Source organism: Marmota flaviventris, chromosome 1 (assembly GCF_047511675.1).
Source record: "Marmota flaviventris isolate mMarFla1 chromosome 1, mMarFla1.hap1, whole genome shotgun sequence".
In the NCBI taxonomy this organism is placed as follows: Eukaryota; Metazoa; Chordata; class Mammalia; order Rodentia; family Sciuridae; genus Marmota; species Marmota flaviventris.
This window is the reverse complement of record NC_092498.1, coordinates 64,341,266-64,363,828: the sequence shown is the minus strand read 5'-3', so window position 1 is coordinate 64,363,828 and position 22,563 is coordinate 64,341,266. Positions and strand designations below refer to the sequence as shown.

The 22,563-nt window shown below is 32.4% G+C and overlaps 1 protein-coding gene across 3 annotated transcripts in view; it reads left to right on the top strand.

Annotated features, from left to right (window-relative positions):
* The window catches only part of Cacna2d1 (calcium voltage-gated channel auxiliary subunit alpha2delta 1), a 465,343-nt gene that overhangs the window by 295,410 nt on the left and 147,370 nt on the right, over positions 1 to 22,563 (top strand). For all 3 annotated transcript variants that reach the window (XR_011707765.1, XM_027926328.2, XM_027926327.2), the window contains exon 6: positions 7,343 to 7,472. Coding sequence is in view for 2 of the 3 variants with exons in the window: in XM_027926328.2 (XP_027782129.1) it covers positions 7,343 to 7,472 (130 nt within the window). In the remaining variant the exon portion in view is untranslated. The remainder of the gene's footprint in view (positions 1 to 7,342; positions 7,473 to 22,563) is intronic.

The window sequence follows — 22,563 nt, the reverse complement described above, 5'->3', positions numbered from 1 at the left end:
GTCACTAAATGTATATTTCCTTTTTGGATCTATTCTTCTATTGACCACTTCTATAGTCAAGGCATCCTCAAGGAGAAAATAGCAACTTGAACCAATTAAAGTATTGTCACTGTACTAGGTTGTTTAATATTCAACCTGGCCTTACTACTGAAGTAGAATAGCTCTGATTAGATGAAGAATCCACCTTTATTTCTTTCTGTTCATATTTAATTAGGCATGGTCAGCTCTGCTGCTCCATTCTTATGTCTTCATTTCTCATTGATCCAAACAATTTACTAAAAAGTACACTTTTCTCTATAGGAGTCAGAACGTGTAGAACTCCTGAACTAGTGGGCCAATCCTGGATTCTCAAATGCCACTGGTGCACTAGTGGTTATAGAAGCCACTTTACTTTTTAATCCATATTCTTAATAACAGTATGCCACTATACTAAAATGTGCAGAATTGGTGCTCCTTTTAAATGTAAATGAATCCTACCTTTAGAAATTCTTTATCTTGGACTCCAATGCCATGTCCAAAAGTATATTACATATCTAAAATTTTATTTAATTTTGGAAATACCATTAGGACTTGGAATTCTAAAATCAATAATGTCTGAATTGTAAAAGTTGTAGGTCCCCTTGGAAACAGTAGCTATGAAATAGCTGTAAAAATATAAGATGTATTTAAAGACATATAGGTACTAGGGCATATGCAAGGCTATATTACATGTGTTTATTAAAGAATTTGGTTCCTCACACAAGAGCCCATTGATTTAACTCCTTCATTGGTGACATAGAAACACCTCTATTGTGGGTCTAGTAAATGATTTGTATTAACAACAGTTTTTCAGATTGTAGGGCATAAAAATAACATAGACATAAGAGATAAATGTAGCCAGAGTGTGATTGTAGTTAAGTTTAGTAGTGACTATATTCAATCTGAATTGTACAAAATTATTAAACTAGTTTTTTTTGTGCAAAGCAGGTAAAACGTTTTTTGAACATCATTCTATAAGAAAATATTTTTTGAATATTTAAAATCTATTTTATTATAAATATTAATTTTAAACATTTTTTAGTTTGATACAAGTATATTAAGTATGCAAGAGCCTTTTGAGTCTGCATAAAATTATTGTGAGTATCCAAATTAGATTTGCTAATATGCAGTGCTTATTAAATCGGATGACCTACCCATTCAACATTAGCCAATACCTCAATATCTAAGTGATCTAATCTATTATTTAATAACAAATTATATTGAGAAGAATAGTCTGTGAATCTTGCATCACATGTTTCACTTCTGTATTTTAGCCAAATGTGTTCAAATATATTTGAGAGTCTACTTGTTCAGTTTCTTTGTACATATTTATGTGTGATAGTCTACAGACTTAAGATATTTTGAAAGAACATTAAGAGATGTTATTTTTATGTTATCTGAAAAACAGAAATATTTGTGTTAGCAGAATAATTTGACATGTTTAATTAACACAGTGTAGTTTTTTTTTTCTCCAAAATATCATCCCATTCCTTTGTGCATCATATTTGCTATATTTCAATTAAATTATATCCTGCCATAATATCAAGATAACTAAAGATGTGGATTATGATAATATTAGTAACAATAATTTCAAAAGCTTAAATAAATGAGTTGAATTTAAACATTTAATACTTTTATTTTGATTTATTTAGACTACAGAAGAGTGAACCATGAAAAACAGTTGTATTTTTCTTTAATATATTAAGCTTACATTTTAATGTAAATTTTGAAGCATAATTACACATTTTGAGAAATAAATCCTAATTGTAAAGTTTCTCCTAAAATTCCTTTATATGGTAATCTAAAAGTGTAAGAATATCCATAAAATGTATTTAAATCTGCTAATTTTCAAAAGTAAAAAGATTCACATGAAATTAAGAGGGATTTTAACAATATAATACTTTGTATAATTAGAGAAAAGATTTAGAACTAAAATTTAATAGCTCTTTTCTCACTAAAAGTATAATTCATGCTAATATTATTATTTAAAAAAAGATAGCACAAAGAAATAACTCCTTATAACTCAAATCCAATAATAATATTAGTAACATTTACCATATATACATTATTCATTTCTTCCTGTATCTCTCTTTCCTTTTCTTTTTGTTTAACATGTCTTTCATAAATTAATCATTTTAAACAAATACAGAGTTTGAGTACATTTCTAGTGTAATTACTCTCATATATATATATATATATATATATATATATACATATATATCTTATATTATTTATTAAAAGATGAATTGTATCTACTATAATTATTATGACCACTTTACTATTGTTGAACATTTAATGTTTTCTGATTTAGATATTGAATAACATTTCTCTGAACATTGATAAATCTTACTCTCCTCTTCTGTCCCAATAAATATTTTCTGGGTGAGTGACTGAATGAAATATTTGCCACATATCTACCTTTTTAACACTAACTCATAAATGTATTATTTATATACTATCTATCTTATAAGCCTTTTACATTCTAAGTATCTGAATGTATGAAAAATATATGTACATATGATTTTTGGGAAGATATTCTTGCAAATAATATATTTCCCAGAACTCTAGACATAAGAGTATAATTTTTCAGAACTGAAAATTACTTTATGGATCCTTCAGTTTGGGCATTCAATTTATGTTAGAAGAGTTCATTAGAATCAACTGGAAGAGTCTTTCAAAAGACATTTCCCCTTTGATATATTAGCTTTATTGCTGGGGAAGATGCTTTCCAAGTATCAGATAGTCTCATAGGTGAAGGATCTATCTATAGCCCAATAGAACTTATTCTACCAGGAACAGTGACTGATCCAAGTCCAATATTTTGTTAATGTAGCAGAGTGAAGACAGATCTCCTGTTGTCTATATGTTCTTTTTTTTTTATTGTTGGTTGTTCAAAACATTACATAGTTCTTGATATATCATCTTTCACACTTTGCTTCAAGTGGGTTATGAACTCCCATTTTTAGCCCATATACAGATTGCAGAATCACATCAATTACACATCCATTGATTTACATATTGCCATACTAGTGACTGTCGTGTTCTGCTACCTTTCCTATCCTCTACTATCCCCCCTCCCCTCCCCTCCCCTCCCCTCTTCTCTCTCTACCCCCTCTACTGACCTTCGTTTCTCCCCCTTGTATTATTTTTCCCTTTCCCCTCATTTCCTCTTGTATGTTCTTTTGTATAACCCTGAGGGTCTCCTTCCATTTCCATGCAATTTCCCTTTTCTCTCCCTTTCCCTCCCACCTCTCATCTCTGTTTAATGTTAATCTTCTTCTCATGCTCTTCGTCCCTACTCTGTTCTTAGTTACTCTCCTTATATCAAAGAAGACATTTGGCATTTGTTTTTTAGGGATTGGCTAGCTTCACTTAGCATAATCTGCTCTAGTGCCATCCATTTCCCTGCAAATTCTATGATTTGTCATTTTTTAATTCAGAGTAATACTCCATTGTGTATAAATGCCACATTTTTTTAATCCATTCGTCTATTGAAGAGCATCTGGGTTGGTTCCACAATCTTGCTATTGTGAATTGAGCTGCTATGAACATCGATGTAGCAGTGTCCCTGTAGCATGCTCTTTTTAGGTCTTTAGGGAATAGACCAAGAAGGGGAATAGCTGGGTCAAATGGTGGCTCCATTCCCAGCTTTCCAAGAAATCTCCATACTGCTTTCCAAATTGGCTGCACCAATTTGCAGTCCCACCAGCAATGTACAAGTGTACCCTTTTCCCCACATACTCGCCAGCACTTGTTGTTGTTTGACTTCATAATGGCTGCCAATCTTACTGGAGTGAGATGGTATCTTAGGGTGGTTTTGATTTGCATTTCTCTGACTGCTAGAGATGGTGAGCATTTTTTCATGTACTTGTTGATTGATTGTATGTCCTCCTCTGAGAAGTGTCTGTTCAGGTCCTTGGCCCATTTGTTGATTGGGTTGTTTGTTATCTTATTGTCTAATTTTTGGAGTTCTTTGTATACTCTGGATATTAGGGCTCTATCTGAAGTGTGAGGAGTAAAGATTTGTTCCCAGGATGTAGGCTCTCTATTTACCTCTCTTATTGTTAGCTGAGAAAAAACTTTTTAGTTTGAGTAAGTCCCATTTGTTGATTCTAGTTACTCTATGTTCTAACGTACCTTTGCACATAAGTGTGTTCCTCATGATGGGTATTAGAGAAAAAGAATGAGAGGGTCAAATAAGCTTGAAAATATTAGGTCAAACACAGTTTCATTAGTGCAGAATACCTCAGAACTTTGGATATACTAATGTGCTTATTATTCTCTTAATAGAAGAATATGATGTGCAAAACTTCCCCAGCTTATTTGAGGATGGTGCTGATCCCTCGGAAAAATTCAAGAGACTTGTCTTTTGAAACACCCTTTGAGCCAGCTGTGGTGGTGCACACCTGTAATCACAGCGGTTCAGGAAGTGAGGCAGGAAGATTGCAAGTTCAAAGCGAGCCTCAGCAATTTAGCTAGACACTAAGTAACTCAAAGGGACCCTGTCTCAAAATAAAATATAAAAAAAGGGCTGGGGATGTTGCTTAGTGGTTAAGCACCCCTGGAACCAAATAAACAAACTAACAAACAAACGCACTTTCACAAATATTATTTGCCATATTACTATTTGCAGTCATCTATTATCCACAAATAATGAAACTGTACAAGAAGAAATTAATATAATTTAGGCATCTATTATTATGCTTATTCCAAATAATAATATCATGAGGAGTTCTAAATAATCACATGTACCTAGTTTTAGTGGTTCATATCTTGAAGCACTGGACTTCAAATATTAGTGTGCAGCAGCATCACCTTGAAGTCTTGCTAAAATACAGATTGCTGGGTGCCTCTTTTGCTCCTTGAGATGGACTAGGTCTGGGTTGGGCCCTGAGAATCTGCATTCTATAAAATTCATTGGATACTAAAGATGCTTTCCCAGTGGCTGTGCATTGAGAAACTAGCACTTTAAAATAAGTGTTGTGACTTTTTCACTAATTTAGAATAATGCTTATAAAGGAAACATAGTACCATCACTCATTAGTTGGAGTTTATGTTATTAATGTGGGTGGTTTGTTTTATTGTGTCATTCTATTTATTATTCAAGTCAAGAGTTCCAAGGAATACAAAATGGAATACATTTTAAACTGTTTTAAAATACATAATTGAATCCAAGAATAAGAATCTCAGGTATCACTCTCCTTTTATCTATTAATCATTGTATCAAGGCTGTTGTGTTATGTAAGTTAGGCAGCACATTATTTTATTCTGTTTCTTTGTTTTGTTGTCTTTCCTTTCTTCTCCTTTGTACTGTACAGAGCTGACCTCTGTTTAGAAAAGAGAAGAATTAGTAATTCTTTTTGTTTGTTTGTTTTGTTACCAGGGATTGAACTCAGGGGCCCTTGACCACTGAGCTATATCCCCAGCCTTATTTTGTATTTTATAGAGAGACAGGGTCTCACTGAGTCACTTAGTGCCTCACTTTTGTGGAGGCTGGCTTTGAACTCACAATCCTCCTGCTGTAGCTTCCTGAGCTGTTGGATTACAGGCATGAGACACTGCTCCTAGCAATTAGTGATTCTTGAATGTGGATATTTTGCAAAATTTTAGACTTTCAAATTCAGTCTTATTACTTTGTAAATTCAGTTTGTTAATGAGAGAACAATTATTTGTATTTGTGGCTTCCACCTGTATAAAAGCAATATTCTGTTTTCACAATTTGTACCAATGATAGGTTTTACAACACAAATCCCATATGCTCTTGTGTGCATGCTGCACTCACATTGATCATCATTCCAGGAGTGATATAAAATAAAATTCTTCTTATGAGTATTTGCTCATATTCTCTTTCAGTGTTTCATTTACAAAAATAACTTAGCACATCTGACAATTGACTTTATGACCTAGTGATAGGTTCTACCTGGAGCTTCAAAAGCTATTGGTAAAAATAAAAAGCACTCTATTGCTCATAATTTTGTCTAGTATTTCTAGAGTTTAGTTTTCCAAGGAAAAAATGACATGGGTGTGTTTTCAAATATTTGAGGACTCTAATGTGTTATCTGTCATTTAAACTTTCAATATGATATGAAAAGTTGGACACCATTACATCTTTGTAGAACTACTGACTTTCCATTTTCTGCAAACTATGTTAGGACATTTTCGGGTTATTTCTTTCAATTTTCTCTATTGTTTAGTATTGCTGTATGCCTGTCAAATGGGATTTTTGTGTGATATATTATGGTCAAGTGTTGTGAATTTTTTTTTAATTGTTTTTGAGGTAATTACCTTTGACATATAGAAATCAGTCTCCATAGTAAAGGAACTAAAAAACAGGCCTAAATTTACTTTTTAAAATATTCAGTTAAGGAAGAGTTAAAAATGACTATTTCAACTGAAAAAAATAGTGTTTACTATAAATAGAACACAAAGTTATAGATGTATTTTCAGTAAATGAATAAAATTTCTAGTTTATTGCCAAGGGTCTGGGTGGCAACAAGGTAATTCTGCCTCACCAGCATAGTTCCAGCAGATGGAAAATTAATCTTAGACTTTAATCTCCTGTGGAATTTGCTTGAATCATTATTGATTGTATCTGAATTCCTAGCTTAGGAAACAAATTGGCAGAAGTTAGGATTTAATTGTGTTTAGATTTATAGTGAAACACTTCTTTCTCAGTATACTTTCTTCTTTAACACAAAAATTGAGACACATGGAAAACATGAAAAGATCAAGGGAATGTGACAAAATAATCTTTCATTGCTGCCTGATTGCTGTCATGTGTACCGTTTGTAGTCAAGTTATCCTTAAGTAACCAATATAAATTTAGTACCATAAGTTGTGCAATTTATTTCAAGTGGTTGGTTTTAATACTTGTATTTAAAGGGACTTATCCTTTTCTTTAAATGTGCATGTTAATGTCTTATGTGAGAAAGGTCTGAGTGGTTCCCAAATAACTTCAACATTGGAGAAATACAGGGAATTTGTTGCAATGTGAATGTTAATACTTGAAAGGGAATTCGCGTGTCCAGTGCCATCATGGAATTATCTTTAAAAATATTCTTGTGGGGACTGGGGTTGTGGCTCAGTGGTAGAGTGTTTGCTTAGCATGTGCAAGGCCCTGGGTTCGATCCACATCACAACATATAAATAAATAAAATAAAGATATTGTGTCCAACTAAAACTAAAAAATAAATATTTTAAAAAATATTCTTGTGGATCTTTTGTGTTTTGTAGAATAAATATTTACCAAATGAAAAGTAAATATGAAAATATCTATGTTAGCATAAATTATAAAATTATTTATTATCTATCTTTTCCTTTGTAGCCTGAAAAAAATGATAGTGAGCCAGGCAGCCAGAGGATTAAACCTGTTTTTATCGATGATGCTAATTTTGGACGACAAATATCCTATCAGCATGCAGCAGTCCATATTCCCACTGACATCTATGAGGGCTGTAAGTAAAAGAATGTGAATGACTGTTGGAATACTGTGCTCATGCCTATTTATATATCTCATATTTGAAAAATAGGAGCAAGTGCAGCACTGTCTCATTTTCAAATCTTATAGAAGTCTGTGAAAGGTCTAGGGATGTAGCTCAGTGATAAAATACTTGCCTAGCCTGTGCAAAGCCATGGGTTTGATTTCCTGAACTAGGGATGCTGATGTGGGGGTACTGTGGCAAGCTGATTTATGTAAAAGAAGCCTAATTTGAATGAACAGTTTGTTCATGTAGCTTCACTATGTGACTCTTTGTAGGGATGTCTACATCCACAGAGACTTCCTTCACATCTATTGTCCAATAAATGATTCTACCTTCATAGTGGACAACCAGTAACTTATAAAATATATTGATACAGGGCTGGGGATGTGGCTCAAGCGGTAGTGCGCTTGCCTGGCATGCATGAGGCCTGGGTTCGATCCTCAGCACCACATACAAACAAAGATGTTGTGTCCGCCGAAAACTAAAAAATAAATATTAAAAAATTCTCTCTCTCTCTCTCTCTCTAAAAAATATATTGATACATTCTTTAGAAATTGAAACAATGCAGCTATATATTACACTCACATAAAACAATCTTTTTATACAAACATCCAAACTGGCAAAGGGATTTTGTAGAGTTTACACTCTGCAGTCCTTACGCCTTCTTGCCATGCCTGTCAGTCTGTCTCTGTCCCTCTTTGCCTACCCTAGGGTATAGGACAAAGAACCCACATTCCAGTAGTTTATGGGCCCAACATAAAATGAGTGTTGTCGAGGAAAAAAAAAAGAAGGAGAAGGAGAAGGAGAAGGAGAACTAAAGAAATAGAAAACCAGTGACCAGAAGGCTTAGCTGAGAAGGCTTCATGGTGAGGAAGGGAGGGCGTATGCGAAGGCCCAGGGAGAAGGCCTGTTCAGTGACATTCCATATTCTAGCACTGATTCCACAGGCTGAGGATTCCACAGGCTTTTTGCTAAGGCAGCTTGGTCTTCCATGAGGAGAAGCAGTGATGCAGGAGACAGGGGCTTGACTCAGTCATGGCCTGTGCTTCAGTGTTAGCCATTCTCAAATTTTCCTTTGACCCCCTCATGCACCTTGGACCATGCCTTCAGATATAAGTAAAAAATAAAGGGAAAAAAATCACTTGAGGTTTTTACAAATATGTTTCTTATGTTGTCCATAATGTGGGGGCTGTAGAATACATCAAGCAGCCAGAGTATATCCAGAATTGCTGAGTCCTGGAGTCAGATTGCCTGAGTTCAAGTCTAAACCTTAACAACAATATTTCCCTGGTAAAATCCGTCAACTTTCTTGGCAAGGATTTTCTTATTACATAAAATGAGGCTGATTAGGAAAGATCATCTGAGGATAAAATAAGTTAATTTATTTAAGTTCTCAAGTTAAGTGCATATAAGCATTTATTATTAATTACAATTCAAATTCATTAAGACACAAAGGATTAATAAATGCGACTTTATAAATTAGCTTTTATTTGTAGATTCACTCTGAGCTTATTTTTTTAAAGGAACGCTTTAAATACGTGTAAATTTTTTTTTGTTACATAAATTCCATGTTTTATCAAATTACTTTATTCACATTATTCACAATTCTCTCTCTTTTTCTAACTCTCTTCCCCGTGGGGTTGGGGATTGAAGCCAGGGCCTCCTGTAAAATAGGCAAGAGCTCTAGTACTGGACTGTATCCCCTATCCTTGTTTCTCAATTTTAATGTTTAAAGGTACATGCTGTTTTCATCATATCAATTCTTTTAAGATTTTTTTATCTGCCTTTTTCAAATAGTTCTTCTTTCTATTCATTCTAGTTATACACAATAGGGAGGTTCATTTTGATACATCTATAAATACATATGTACTTTTCTCAGTGTCAACCCTCAATGCTGTCTCCCTCCCTCCTCTCTTCCCTCCTCAGGATCTCTTTCTACTTTTTTGATCTTCCTTCTATTATCATTTAAGTGCTGCATTCTAGTCATATATACATTGGAATTCATTGTGATATATTTATACATACACGGAGCCTAATTTAGTCAACTCCATCCCTCAGTTCTTCCCCTTTCCTGCCCTTCCCCATTGTACTCTGCTTCTACTCTATAGATCTGCCTTCTATTTTTTGAAAGATTCTCCTTTTTGTTAGCATGATTTTATATTTTTTTTTCTCTATTAGAAACAAGAGATTGTGCATATGTAGTTTCCTGTGTTACATGAGAATTAAACATTATTTAACTTCTTTATAATCCCACTCACAATATCTAAGTATTTTTTGGAATTAGATGGGATTTAGATCATAGTGATATGTGCTTTTTTTTCATTGACCTTTATGTGTGTCACTTTTTTCAGTAATTGTTTCAGCATTTGAAATTAGAGTAATAACTATTGTAACCTCTCTTCGGATCATGCTAAGCTATGTGATTGTTTTTTGTTTTTTGTTTTTCAATTAAAAAAATACTACTGCCTTTTGTACTTTCTTCTAGTAGTCTATCACTCATTATTTTTTGGATACATCCACAAAATAATAATCCCATCACTTTATATATGTCTATTGCATTCACACTGGAAAAACAAAATCCTGGCTGAACGTATAAAAGTTTTGAGTTCAATTTTATTTTCATCAATCCTCTGAATCTCATGACACTCTTCCACCCAGTATGACTGGGTTGAAGAAAATAGAGACCAACTTGAATGTTGTTAATTTGTTAGAAAATTTTATGATTGGGTTTGCTTTGATGTCCAATATTTAAGAAGTTTCTCCCTTCTTCCTTAAATCCATTAACTTATAAATGCCAACAAGATATTCTATCAATGATTTTTTTAGTTTTTTTCCTGTGGAATATTTTTATGTATATTTATATAGAAGCCTTATATGTAAAATCAAGGGCCACTATAGCTGAAACAGAGATTATAGGACTGCCTATTACCTCCTGTTGTACCTTGGATGGAGCTCTGTTTGTCTCATATTGGTTGTCAAGGTAGATTCTGTGTGCAAGTTTACAAATTATTGTTTGATGGTTCTGGAACCAGAATTTTCCATGGGAGGTAGTGAGAAACTTCACATGAGAATTTTAATTTCTTTTTCTTTTCCTCTTTTAATGTTTTTTTTTAGTGGCAATCACATTTCTAATTAAAGTTTGAATGTATTTTGTACTAGAACATATATAAGCATGACACATAAAGTAAATTGAAGTATAAGATTTTGTTATAATTAAAAAATTATTACTTATATATAATATTAGTTATACATAGTATTAACATTCATTTTAACAATTATTTTTAAAGTATATTTTTCATCTAAGTGTAGTGGTGCAGGCCTTGTAATTCCCTTGACTTAAGAGGATGAGGAAGAAGAATCACAAGTTTGAGACCAGCCTCATTAACTTAGTGACATCCTGTCTCAAAAAATAAGATGGTCTGGGAATGTAACTCAATACTAGAGCACCCCAGTACTACCCACTTCCAAAAATGTTTTTGTTTTTACATAGTGCATGTGTGAACACACACAAATGCACTTTCTTTCCTGTATCCTAAGTTTTGATATGTATAATTATTTGTATTCAATTAAAAAACTATTTATAAATATTTGCAAATAATTTTAATAGTCACAAGAATAAAATTTATTACCTTGAAAATTGATATATGAAATATTTTAAAATATGTTCTTAGATGTTGAAAGGTACTACTTGGAATAGGCGATAATTTTCAAAAAGAAAGAGAAGTTCTATGTTTTATTTACTGTCATTTTTCTTATTATTGGATGTTCCGCTGCTGAAATCCCATTCCCAATATTCTAATCCTGTGTGGCTTGCATCCCTTTAAAATTCATATCCAGCCTTATGGGCTGCAGGAGTAAATGACAGGAGTGAAATCAGAAATGTCAACAAGATCTGGAAAATTTTATAATTACTCATGTTCTTTAGGCAGGTCATTGGAAAGAATCAGATTTAGAGGATTGTTCTAGGTTTCTGAGTTTAATGACTATGAAATTACATTTTAATTGAAGGCTTAACTGAAGGAAACAGACTCATCTTTCAGTTAAATACAATCATGTGGCTACATTCTCAGAAACAATCTCATGTTCAAATTCCTCAAAGACGATTACTTTATAAAGTCCCTTGGATTGAAATGTGATTATTTTTGCTCAGTGATATGTTTTAAGTTTCAAAATAGTCTATTTAATTAGAACCCTATCTTAAAGTTTCCAATTTTGAGAATTTTACTGATTGCTGCTTTGAATTTTCAATTCTCAAATCATAAGTAATTTTCAGATCTCATTTATCCTTTTATGAGTATAGAAAATGTATACAGACTTCAATAAAACAAGCACTAACTATTCTCTCCTAATTATTAGTTTTTTAATCACCATAAAATCATTAACTTTGAATCAATTCAGATTCAAGCTTAGGGAATGTCTTTATAGGATATTTTTATTTTCAGTAGAAATTTTTGATATTTGTTCATATAATATAGATCCAAAAGAATATACATTATAAAGGAAAATAATAAAAGGAGCTCCAACTTACATAAAACTTTCAAGTATCAGATAAATTACACTTATATAATGAAAGCAAGGCAGTTATTATTCTCATTTTAGAAATAAAAACAACATAACTTTATCACAAAGATATTAATTTTGATGAAATATATCTTTTGAGGAGTTGTATTATGTCTCTTATCCATTACTAAAAGTATTTGCTTTTGAAAACCCCCAATCACTAATACTTTGTCCTGATGTGTATTTTTCTTGTATTAAGATATAGCAACCATATCTTACACAATGCTACTATATATATTACAAAGGAGAAAAACTGCTTCCTCAGCCTTAGCCAACAATCATGTAGATAGTCCTTCATATTCTCCTGTAAATCTTAGCAGATAATTGCTGCAAGTCATGTACACTAATTATACATCAATAATAGATAGTTCATTCACCTGTTGTAAACAACTCATTTCATTTTATTGCTCCAACAAGTAACAAGGTGTGTAGTAATATACCTTTTATACAATTAAAAATGTTCAGTTGAACTGGGCACAGTGTCTCATGCCTGTAAACCCAGAGGCTGGAAGGTGAGGCAGGAGGATGGGGAGTTCAAAGCCAGCCTCAGCAAATTAGTGAGTACCTAAGCAACCCAGGGAGACCCTGGCTCTAAATAAATATAAAAAAGGGCTGGAGATGTGGTTCAATGGTTAAGCACCCCTGAGTTCAATTCCTGGTACCCTCTTCCCCCCCAAAAAAAAAGATATTCAGTTGATTGGCAAGTTCAGTGTAAATCAGGTTCTCTTACTATAGTTCTATGAGTTGTAAAGGTAGATTAAAACAATTTTTTTCTTAAATAATTTGGCATTCTTGAGCAAACTTTAGACATTCAAAGTAACAAAATATTACAGAGTACTTCAGCAGTAAATTGAAAATTTTAAAAAATACAGATATAGGTCAAAGGAGTTGAGATGATAAAAAAGTGTTTAAAATAAGAGGCATAACTATCAAAATTATAAAAGAATATATAAAATCATGGCAAAGTATTATATGTACAAAAAGAATGGCTAGTTTAATAAAAATTGACTCAAAGATTGGTCAATAATGATAGAATAAGTAGAAAACATATTCAGACTTTTATCCATAGAAAATACTTCATGCTGTGTAATTTCTACACAACTTTCAGAGAAATACTTTGAGTTTTAAAAATTTTACTATAATAAGTGGAAAAAGTGAAAAAATTCAAATCTTACCACTTTCTATCCAAAATAAAAATGAAAAGGTGTCTCACACCTGGGCATGGTGACACATGCTTTTTATCCCAACTACTTGGGAAGCAGAGGCAAGAAGATTGCCAAGTTTGAAGCCAGCCTTTGAAACTTTAGTGAGACCCTGTCTCAAAAAATGAAAAGTTCTGGGTATACTGCTCAGTGGTAGAGCACTTACATCCCTTGGCATGGAATAGGGTGAGAGTGCAACACAATAGAAATAGAAATAATAAGAAAGAAATCATAGGCCAATGTCACTTACAGATAATGTTGAACATAAAAAAAAAAATGCCAAGTGAAGTACTAAAAGAATGACTCATGATAACAAAATGAATGACCTAATATTTGACAATTTTTAAAATATTACTGTATTCTATATCAATTATGCTGATTAAGCATTCAATAGCCTCATGCTTATTTTTAAGTGGAAATCATGGTAAATACTACTACCAACAACAAAACTCTCATCATGCTAAGCAGTTACTTTCATACTTTTCACTGCCTATCAATTATTAGCTTTTCCTAAGGCAAGAATACATGTCGAATTACTGTGGAGACTATATAGAACTGTAAGACAGTCAATAGAGGGGCTGGGGATGTGGCTCAAGTGGTATCATGCTCCCCTGGCATGCGTGCAGCCCAGGTTCCATCCTCAGCACCACATACAAAGATGTTGTTCCCGCCGATAACTAAAAAAAATAAATATTAAAAAAATTCTCTCTCTCTCTCTCTCTTTAAAAATATAAATAAATAAAAATTTTTTTTAAAAAGACAGTCAATAGAGACAAGTTACAAGTACCAGGAGTAAAAAGTCACAGCTGTGTGTCTAAGAATTCTGAAGGAAGAAACTAATTGGCTTTCAAGGAATTCGGATAACTTAGTAAGGACACTCACTATATAAGATATCAATAAATTTATGTATTTCCTGCATATTAACAATAATTGTAAAATGTATACAATTGCCTTCACAGTAGGCAAAGGAACTATTAAAAACATTTAATTACATTTGGAATATAAACAAAGTGCATAAAGAGTGTCTTTCTGAACATTTAATCTAGTTTCAGTTATGTGCATGGACAAGAATACAGAGCTTAAGTGGATAAAAGACCTGGTTTTGTTACTGAATTTTCTTTTAAGCTGTTTCACCAGCAAAAGAGGTGAATATTTTTCATTGGGGTGGTGAGGATACTTGTAGTAACTAATGTATGGAATCTGTCAAATAAGAAATACTTCTGTTTTATTTATTTTTAAATTCCCAAATAGCAAAATAAGATAAATATGAACAAACCATATTTTTTAGTAGTTTTAAATAGTACCATGTTTCTGAAACCTAAGCTATAAGGAATTTGAGTTTTATAACAAATAATCTCCCCAAAGTAGGGATTTTTTTGATAGGTTCACTGTGAACCCAGGGATATGGAAACAGGGTTTCAAACTGTTGGGTGGAGGTTTTACAAGATAGTGACTCATTAAAATTGTTTGTCTAACATGACCCGAGTACATGAGCTGTCCTGTGCACTCTGTGTGAGTATTGTTCCCATAAAGTTGAAATTTTCTAATGCCCCAGGTGCTTGCAGGAACTTCTGGAAAATCACCTGACTTCCAAACCACTGGCATTTTTCACTCATCATTTTCTATGCCAGTGTTGATCACAAATGTAAATTTAGATCAAAATACAATAATGAAACTGTTTCTAGCAAAAAGGTTGGTCTTAAGTTTTGTGTTTACTAATTTTTTTAACTAGATGATTTACAAAATAATTTCAGTTTTGAGGTATCCATCATTCCAGTCTATAGAGTGTTACATTAAATAACCAAAAAAAAAAAAAAAAAAATCGAATGTCTTTAAAGAGTTGTCATTAAAATATTACCATGGTTCTAATTTTAACAGAGTAGCTTTTCTTCTTTTAAAAAATGTTATTTAAATTATAAAGCCTTGATTCTGATGCATGTAACCCAAAATCTGATTAAGTGCTAAAAAAGGACACTCTTAAGAAGTACAGTTGATTCTATATCAAAGTGATCATCTATTGTAATAGAAGGATTAGCTTAAATAATTACTGTGGCTCTTCATTAGGACTAGAGAAGTGAAAATATTAAAAACATCATAAAAAGATATGAGAAAAAGCCTGAGGTTCGAAACATAGATTTTAGGCTAGAGTAATTTGATCATACTTAATAAGGCTGGCACAAAGAGAAGCAATTCAAGTTCTAAGATAAAGTTGGCACTTTTATTGTCTTTTTCTAATGATGTTCCTATAATACATGCATATTGATGGATAGCTCTATTGTATTCATTTCTGATAAGAAAACTTTGACTATATATATATGTATATATATATATATATATATATATATATATATATATATATATATATATATATATTCCAAAGGACAAAGATACAGTATTCTTCTGATTGCAAAGATGCTGGGTTTTTTTCTTTTAATTCATTAAGGGATATAGAATAATGGAAAATTCATAGTAAGAGTATTATAAAGTTTACAAATTGCTTTGAACTGAATTATGTCACCCCCCCAAAATTATATTTTTTGTAGCTCTAGCCCCTAATATGACTATCATAGGTCATGAAGACTTTAGTAAGTAATTTTAAGTTAAGTGAGGTCGAAAGGATGGAAATCTAATCAAATACAGCTGTGGCTTTATAAGAAGTGGGAGAGAGTTTTCAGTCTCAGCATGCACATGCAATACTTGTGGACACTGTCGGAAGGTGGTCATCAGCCAGCCAGGGGAGCTCTCACCACACACCCAGTTGACTGGCACTGTCCTCTTGAACTTTCCAGCTTACAAAACTGTGAGAAAATAAATTTCTGAAATTTAAGACATTGATTCTGTAGTATTTGTTATGGCAGCCTAAGTAGACTAAGGTTCAAATTTATTTTCACTTTAAAATTGCTATAGGCGTAAACTGTGTCTTAAAAGAATAGATATGAAAAAAAAAATGAATTGGCATTTCATGCTTTATACACTAATGCATGGTTTAGAAATGTTTGGCTGCAAAATTTGGATTTCCCAGGCTTTTGTTTTAGGGGGATTTTTCTTTTGATTTGTTTGTTTATTTTTGAGATGGAGTCTCACTTTGTCATTCAGGCTGGCTTTAAACTCCTGGGCTCAAATGATCCTCCTGTCTCAGCCTCCAGGCATGTTCCACTGTGCCCAGTTGAATTCAGTATCTTGATTTTAATATTTCAACTTGAAGTTGTTGAGTTCTGGAAATTAATTAATGCTCACCAAACTCAATAGAAAAAATAGACTTGAATTGGAAGAACTTTTAACTGCAATTGTGCTCATACATAGCAAAAATAATTACATAAATCATTTTCAAGGGGGAATTCTGAAAGTTATTTAGTAGATAACCAAACTCTTTAGATATTGTGACTTATATTGTTATGAAGTTTTTATTTTTTAAGATTATTTAACAAACCTGATTGATTGTCTTATTATTCAGATCACAATGCCCAGAGTCTAAGATTGTCCTGCGGTCACTCTGACATATTTTACAGTATCAAAAATCTTAATCCATAAATTCAAATGTCTACTCTCTTTTAATAGTCAAATTTCCAAATTTGAGTTAGAGTTGACACTTCCCCGCTATGGTGGGGAAGGGGACGTGCAGCTGGGTATTTCATAGCTGCTATGTGAATTTCACCCTGGAGGTTGAAGCAGAGAGTAAAGGGAAGAATCAGGATGGTCACTACCTGGCTGGCTGGTCTAGGGCAGCACTGGATACATAGCAGGAGAGATATCACAGGTTACTTGTAGATTTCTTGTTGGGTTCTTCTTTTTTGTGGTTCTTTGACCAAGAAGACACACATCTCTATGTGGAAACTTACTTCCAGTTGCTTCCATGACCCTGGATGACATTTTAAGTTTGCTTCCTCAGAACTATGTAATGCACTACAGGAAAACTGAAATCTTACATGCTTCATGCCAGCCTTAGCAGAGGCTACTAAGTCAGCTAATATTGTAGCATATCTTGCAAAGTTCTTAATATTTTTTAAAGAGAGAGAGAGAGAATTTTTTAAATTATTTTTTAGTTTTTTCGGCAGACACAACATCTTTGTTTTTGTATGTGGTGCTGAGGATCGAACCCGGGCCACATGCATGCCAGGCGAGCGCGCTACCTCTTGAGCCACATCCCCATCCCCAAGTTCTTAATTTACTGTGTATCTTTTATACCACATTTCATTATAAAGCTTATCTCATACTGTTACACATTTGGCCAAATATGTAAGAAATAGCCAGTGGAAATTCTGTTCTTAGGAGAGTCTGATTTTAAGGACAGTGTGTTGGGTTGGGGTGTCATTGCTTGCCTAGCATGTACCTGGCCATGGATTTGATCCCCAGCACTGCACAATAATGGATAAGTAAATTAATTAATTAAATTCAGTGACTTAAGAACATTTAGAAGAATTTAAGAGTCTATGTCAACATTTTTGGCCAATATTGTAATTGAACCCATGTTCCCCATCCAAAAAAGACAACACCCATCTGTAAATCACTTAAATCTCAGCTGTCTGTGGAGTGCAATGTCAATCAAATATAACATCACATATCTTTATATAAGTACTTCTCTAAACTGATATTTCTCGGTGTTCTTTCTTAAGAGGGACCTCAAACATTGTACAGCATGTTTACTAAATTGCTTCAATATAAATTTTTCACAGTTCAGTAGGTACAGTGTTATAAAGAGATCATTCCTTGAATGTTTTTTAATAAAAATATTCAGGGATATGTAAAATGCTTAGCTACTGCTGTATTTGTTATACAGTTTATTGGGGAATGTGAATAAAAATTCACTGCTTTTTAAAATATATGTTAAAAACTGAGAATAGAGGGATGAAATGGAAAAAGGATGTGTGCACTATTTAGTGCCTCTGTAAATTGAGAGCTAGAAATCAGAAGTGTACTTGACTAGCTTTTATGATGGGTATAACAAGTGACAGGCCATTCAAAGGCTGAAGAAGAGAGATAATGAAATCTTAAATTAGAATAGCTTCCAAAACAGACTGACAGTACTGTTCACAGCAAATTAAAAAAGGATTGACAATTGGAGAGAAAATGGAGATATGGAATTTGAGATGAGAAAATGTTAATCATCTGGCATTTTACTTTATGGATAAAATCTTACTGAGAGTTTTCTCTAGAAATAAAACAACAACAACAAAAAAAAAACATTTAAAATATTTCTAAAATCATGCTAAAAAAGCAAAAGACTTGAATTGGACCAAAGATTATAAGATCATTTTATTTTAAGATAAAATGATCTGACATTATAAGTGTGAGCTATATACCATGCAAGTAGTCATATTGGGTTTAGGTAATATTATTGTCATTTGAACCAATCTAATAATGTGCAACTTTAGCTTAATAACTAATATGCAAACTTTTAAGAAGTATTTTTAATTTATGGAATGTTTTAATGTAGTACTGAAGGCCTTGATGATCATGTTACAGGCTTATAAAAATTGTTTTTACTTTCTCCTTGCAAATGAACAGTAGTTGGAAGATACGAGGATTTCACCCAGGTTTCCATGGACAGGCAGCCTTTATTTTCTTATTTACACTCAAACTGGAATGTGACTGAAGATTGCCCCATTGCTATAATTTCATGTCTATAATGACCTAGTGTGATTTCTAAACTTTCTTGTAATCACTGCTGATCATATGGAATGCAATGACAGGGACTGGGCTAGTTGGGGTATAAGGCAGAAGTTCCCAGGGGGATGACACAGCAGTTGGTGGAAGGTTTTATGATTGAAAGACACTAATTTTGCATGAGGATGTTATTCTGCATACTTAACGTGGCTTCTCTATTTAATATATCTGATTTATAAATCACAGGGCTTCTATGACCTGGAAAACATTTCATTCCAGAATAATTTGGATTGTGGCACATTTTAGTTTTCAGCTCCACTCCAAAACTTTAAAAACAATATAAGAAAAACTTGGCTTAACAGTCTTCTAAGAGCAGTTCAGTCAATGTGTACATATATTTTCTTTAAACATCACTACTGTCCATTGACATAAGTATTGTGATATTCTGATGAATGTCAGCTTTCTCATAATATTTTTGCTAAAGAACTGTTTATCTAAATATTCACTGGAATATCACTGTTTTCTCTTACAATTTAAAAAAAATTTTATTTTCCTTCCCATAATGTTTTATTTTAGGCAATATATTTTTGGCACATATATACAATATTCCCAATTTTAAATAGAATGGTAAATGGATAAAATTGATTATCTCTATACTGTATTTGCTGTTTATTATTTGAAGTTGTTTCTCAAATTAAAAATTTTAAGTTTATAAACATTAAATTGTTTTTTCTTACTCTTTTAATTTTGCAGAGGAGTTATGTAATAATTTCTCATATATACTAGTTATTTCAAGTATGTTAACATTATAATTCCCCTTTCAAATTATATTTAATACCAGTTGTCTACTCTAGGGGGGAAAATACCATACTAAAAATAAGTAAATCCTTCAGATATTAAAGGATAAAAGTAAAAAATTGTTAATTGTAATGAGAAAATAGCTTTATTCCAGTGAGCATTTAGATAAGCAGTACTTTAGCAGTAATATCATGAGAAAGTTGCCATTCATAAGAATATTCTAATACCTCCAGTAAAGGATTTCATACAGGTAACAGTAAATATATCTAAAGTGACTAGACCACTCTTAGATAACTGTTAGATAAAATAAGAGGTTTTGTTTTTATCAGCAGAGCTTATTTTTATATGAAATTATAAATTATGTTGATATTAGTGTAATTACCATATTATTATCTACGGAGACTTCTTTACATGGAATTGAGGACACATGCATATTTTTCTTCACTCATTGAATTAAAAAATCAGTGTTTTATAAATAATAAAGTAGAATTAGTATATTAAAATTCAAATTGAGTTATAATTTACTGTATGTATATATACATACATATGTACATATTCACACCTGTGTGTGTCAGGAGGTGCTGGGTATTGAATCCAGGGCCTCCTGATGCTAAGCACATGCTCTACCACTGACCTATATATATATCCCAGTCCTATTATCTATTGATTCAGTTCTTTTCATAGTGCTTTTAGCTTGATTATTACCATAGTATGGTTATTACTTATTATCAAAAGTAGCTTATGAACGTAATTTTAATAATGAATTTTGAGGTAGATTTTAAAGTTTTTTATTAATAGGTTGTACATCTGAAGCTTTGAGCATGAAATCACTTTTACTTTGAGGGCTTTTAAGTTATTCATATGCCATCTTCCTTTGATAATTATATGTTTCAGAGTTCATAGATTTTAAATATTTGGCTAAAGTTCAATTAAATTTTCTAAGAAATCAATAATAAAAAATTTTGCTACTACAAAGTCAATTCTTATGGATAGATAGAATAAAGTATACACACTAGGGGACTTTTTATTCATATTTTATTCATAGGGAATTAAATATATTATTTCTAGAGACTACTTTGAGAAAGGATATGCAGATATTTAAAGTGACAGGATAAAAAAATATCAGTATTAAAATGAAAATAAGGCTGTGTCTTATTTTCATTGTCTTTCAATGTATCATAGTAAAAGTATGTCAAAAAATGGAAATATCCATGCACCCTTTCCAAATCTGCTATTTGATGATCAATTTACTTTTTATCTTGCACATGTATACATTACATATTTGCATTTCATTTGGGTATGGAAGGGTGCATTCCTTCAAATTTGAAATAAAATTTTTTAGTCTAGAGTAAATGTATACTTGGATAGTATACTTTGTGATATTCATAATATTTATTTCAATTTAATTTGAACTAATGGAAAGAAGGAAGTATTTTGGAAATTTATATAACAAGCAGTGATCATGGATTTGAGGGAAATATTCATTTATATATTTTTTATTCTAATTTGTTATATATGACAGCAGAATACATTACAGTTCATATTATACATATAGAGCACAATTTTTTGTATCTCTGGTTGTATACAATGTATATTCACACCACTCATGTCTTCATACATGTACTTAGGGTAATGATGCCCATCTCATTCCACAGTGTTTCCTACCCTATGTCCCCTTCCTTCCCCTTCCACCCCTTTTCCCTATCCAAAGTTCATCTAATCCTCCCTTTTCCCCCCTCCCAACCCCACTATGAATCAGCCTCCTTATATCAGAGAAAACATTCAGAATTTGTTTTTTTAGGATTGGCTAACTTCACTTAGCATTATATCCTCCAACTCAATTCATTTACCTGCAAATGCCATGATTTTATTCTATTTTTTTTGCTGAGTAATATTCATATATATATATATATATATATATATATATATATATATATATACATACATACACACACACACACCACATTTTCTTTATCCATTCATCTACTGAAGGGCATCTAGGTTCATTTCCCATTTTAGCTGTTGTGAATTGTGCTGCTATAAACATTGATGTGGCTGTGTCCCTGTAGTATGCTGTTTTCAAGTCCTTTGGTATACACCGAGGAGTGGGATAGCTTGGTCAAAAGGTGGTTCCACTCCCAGTTTTCCAAGGAATCTCCATACTGCTTTCCATATTGGCTGCACCATTTTGAAGTCCCACCAGCAATGTATGAGTGTGCCTTTTCCCCCACATCCTCACCAACACTTATTTTTGTTTGCATTATATCTTAATGTTCCAAAAAACACTAATAACCCATGTGAGAGATTCATTATTTTGGATAAAAGATATAAATTCTAGACAATAAGATTTGATCTCTGTATTTAGTTTTTAAAAAGTCCATTTCCTGTTAAATAACTAGTAAAATAGGTACCTCATGCATTATAGTTCATATTATATTCACACATTCAGTATTTCTAGATGTACACTTGTATTTGATATAATGATATAATTGAGAGAGTAATTTCACTAGAAGCTTTTTAACTTCCGTTATAAAAAAAAATAGTAAGTTCATACCCATTGCATTTGATTTTTTTTTTACAAGTATAAAAAACTCAAAGTTTCTGTCCTCTCAAGAAATTAGGTGAAGTTTTGGCTGTGTGTAGAAGGTTATCATAACTGAATGCCTTAAGTAAACATTAGTTATTTTGCCTGTAATAAATACGGATCAGTTGAAATACAAGCCAGACTATAATCTAATACCCACAGTGATTCATTCATTCATTCTTTCTCTCTTTCTCTTTCTCTACTTCTCTCTTTCTCTCTCTCTCTCACACACACACACTCACACACACACACACACACACAAACACACACTCCTGCTTCCTAAAGAAGGTATTGCTATATTGCTTAAGTGTATTTC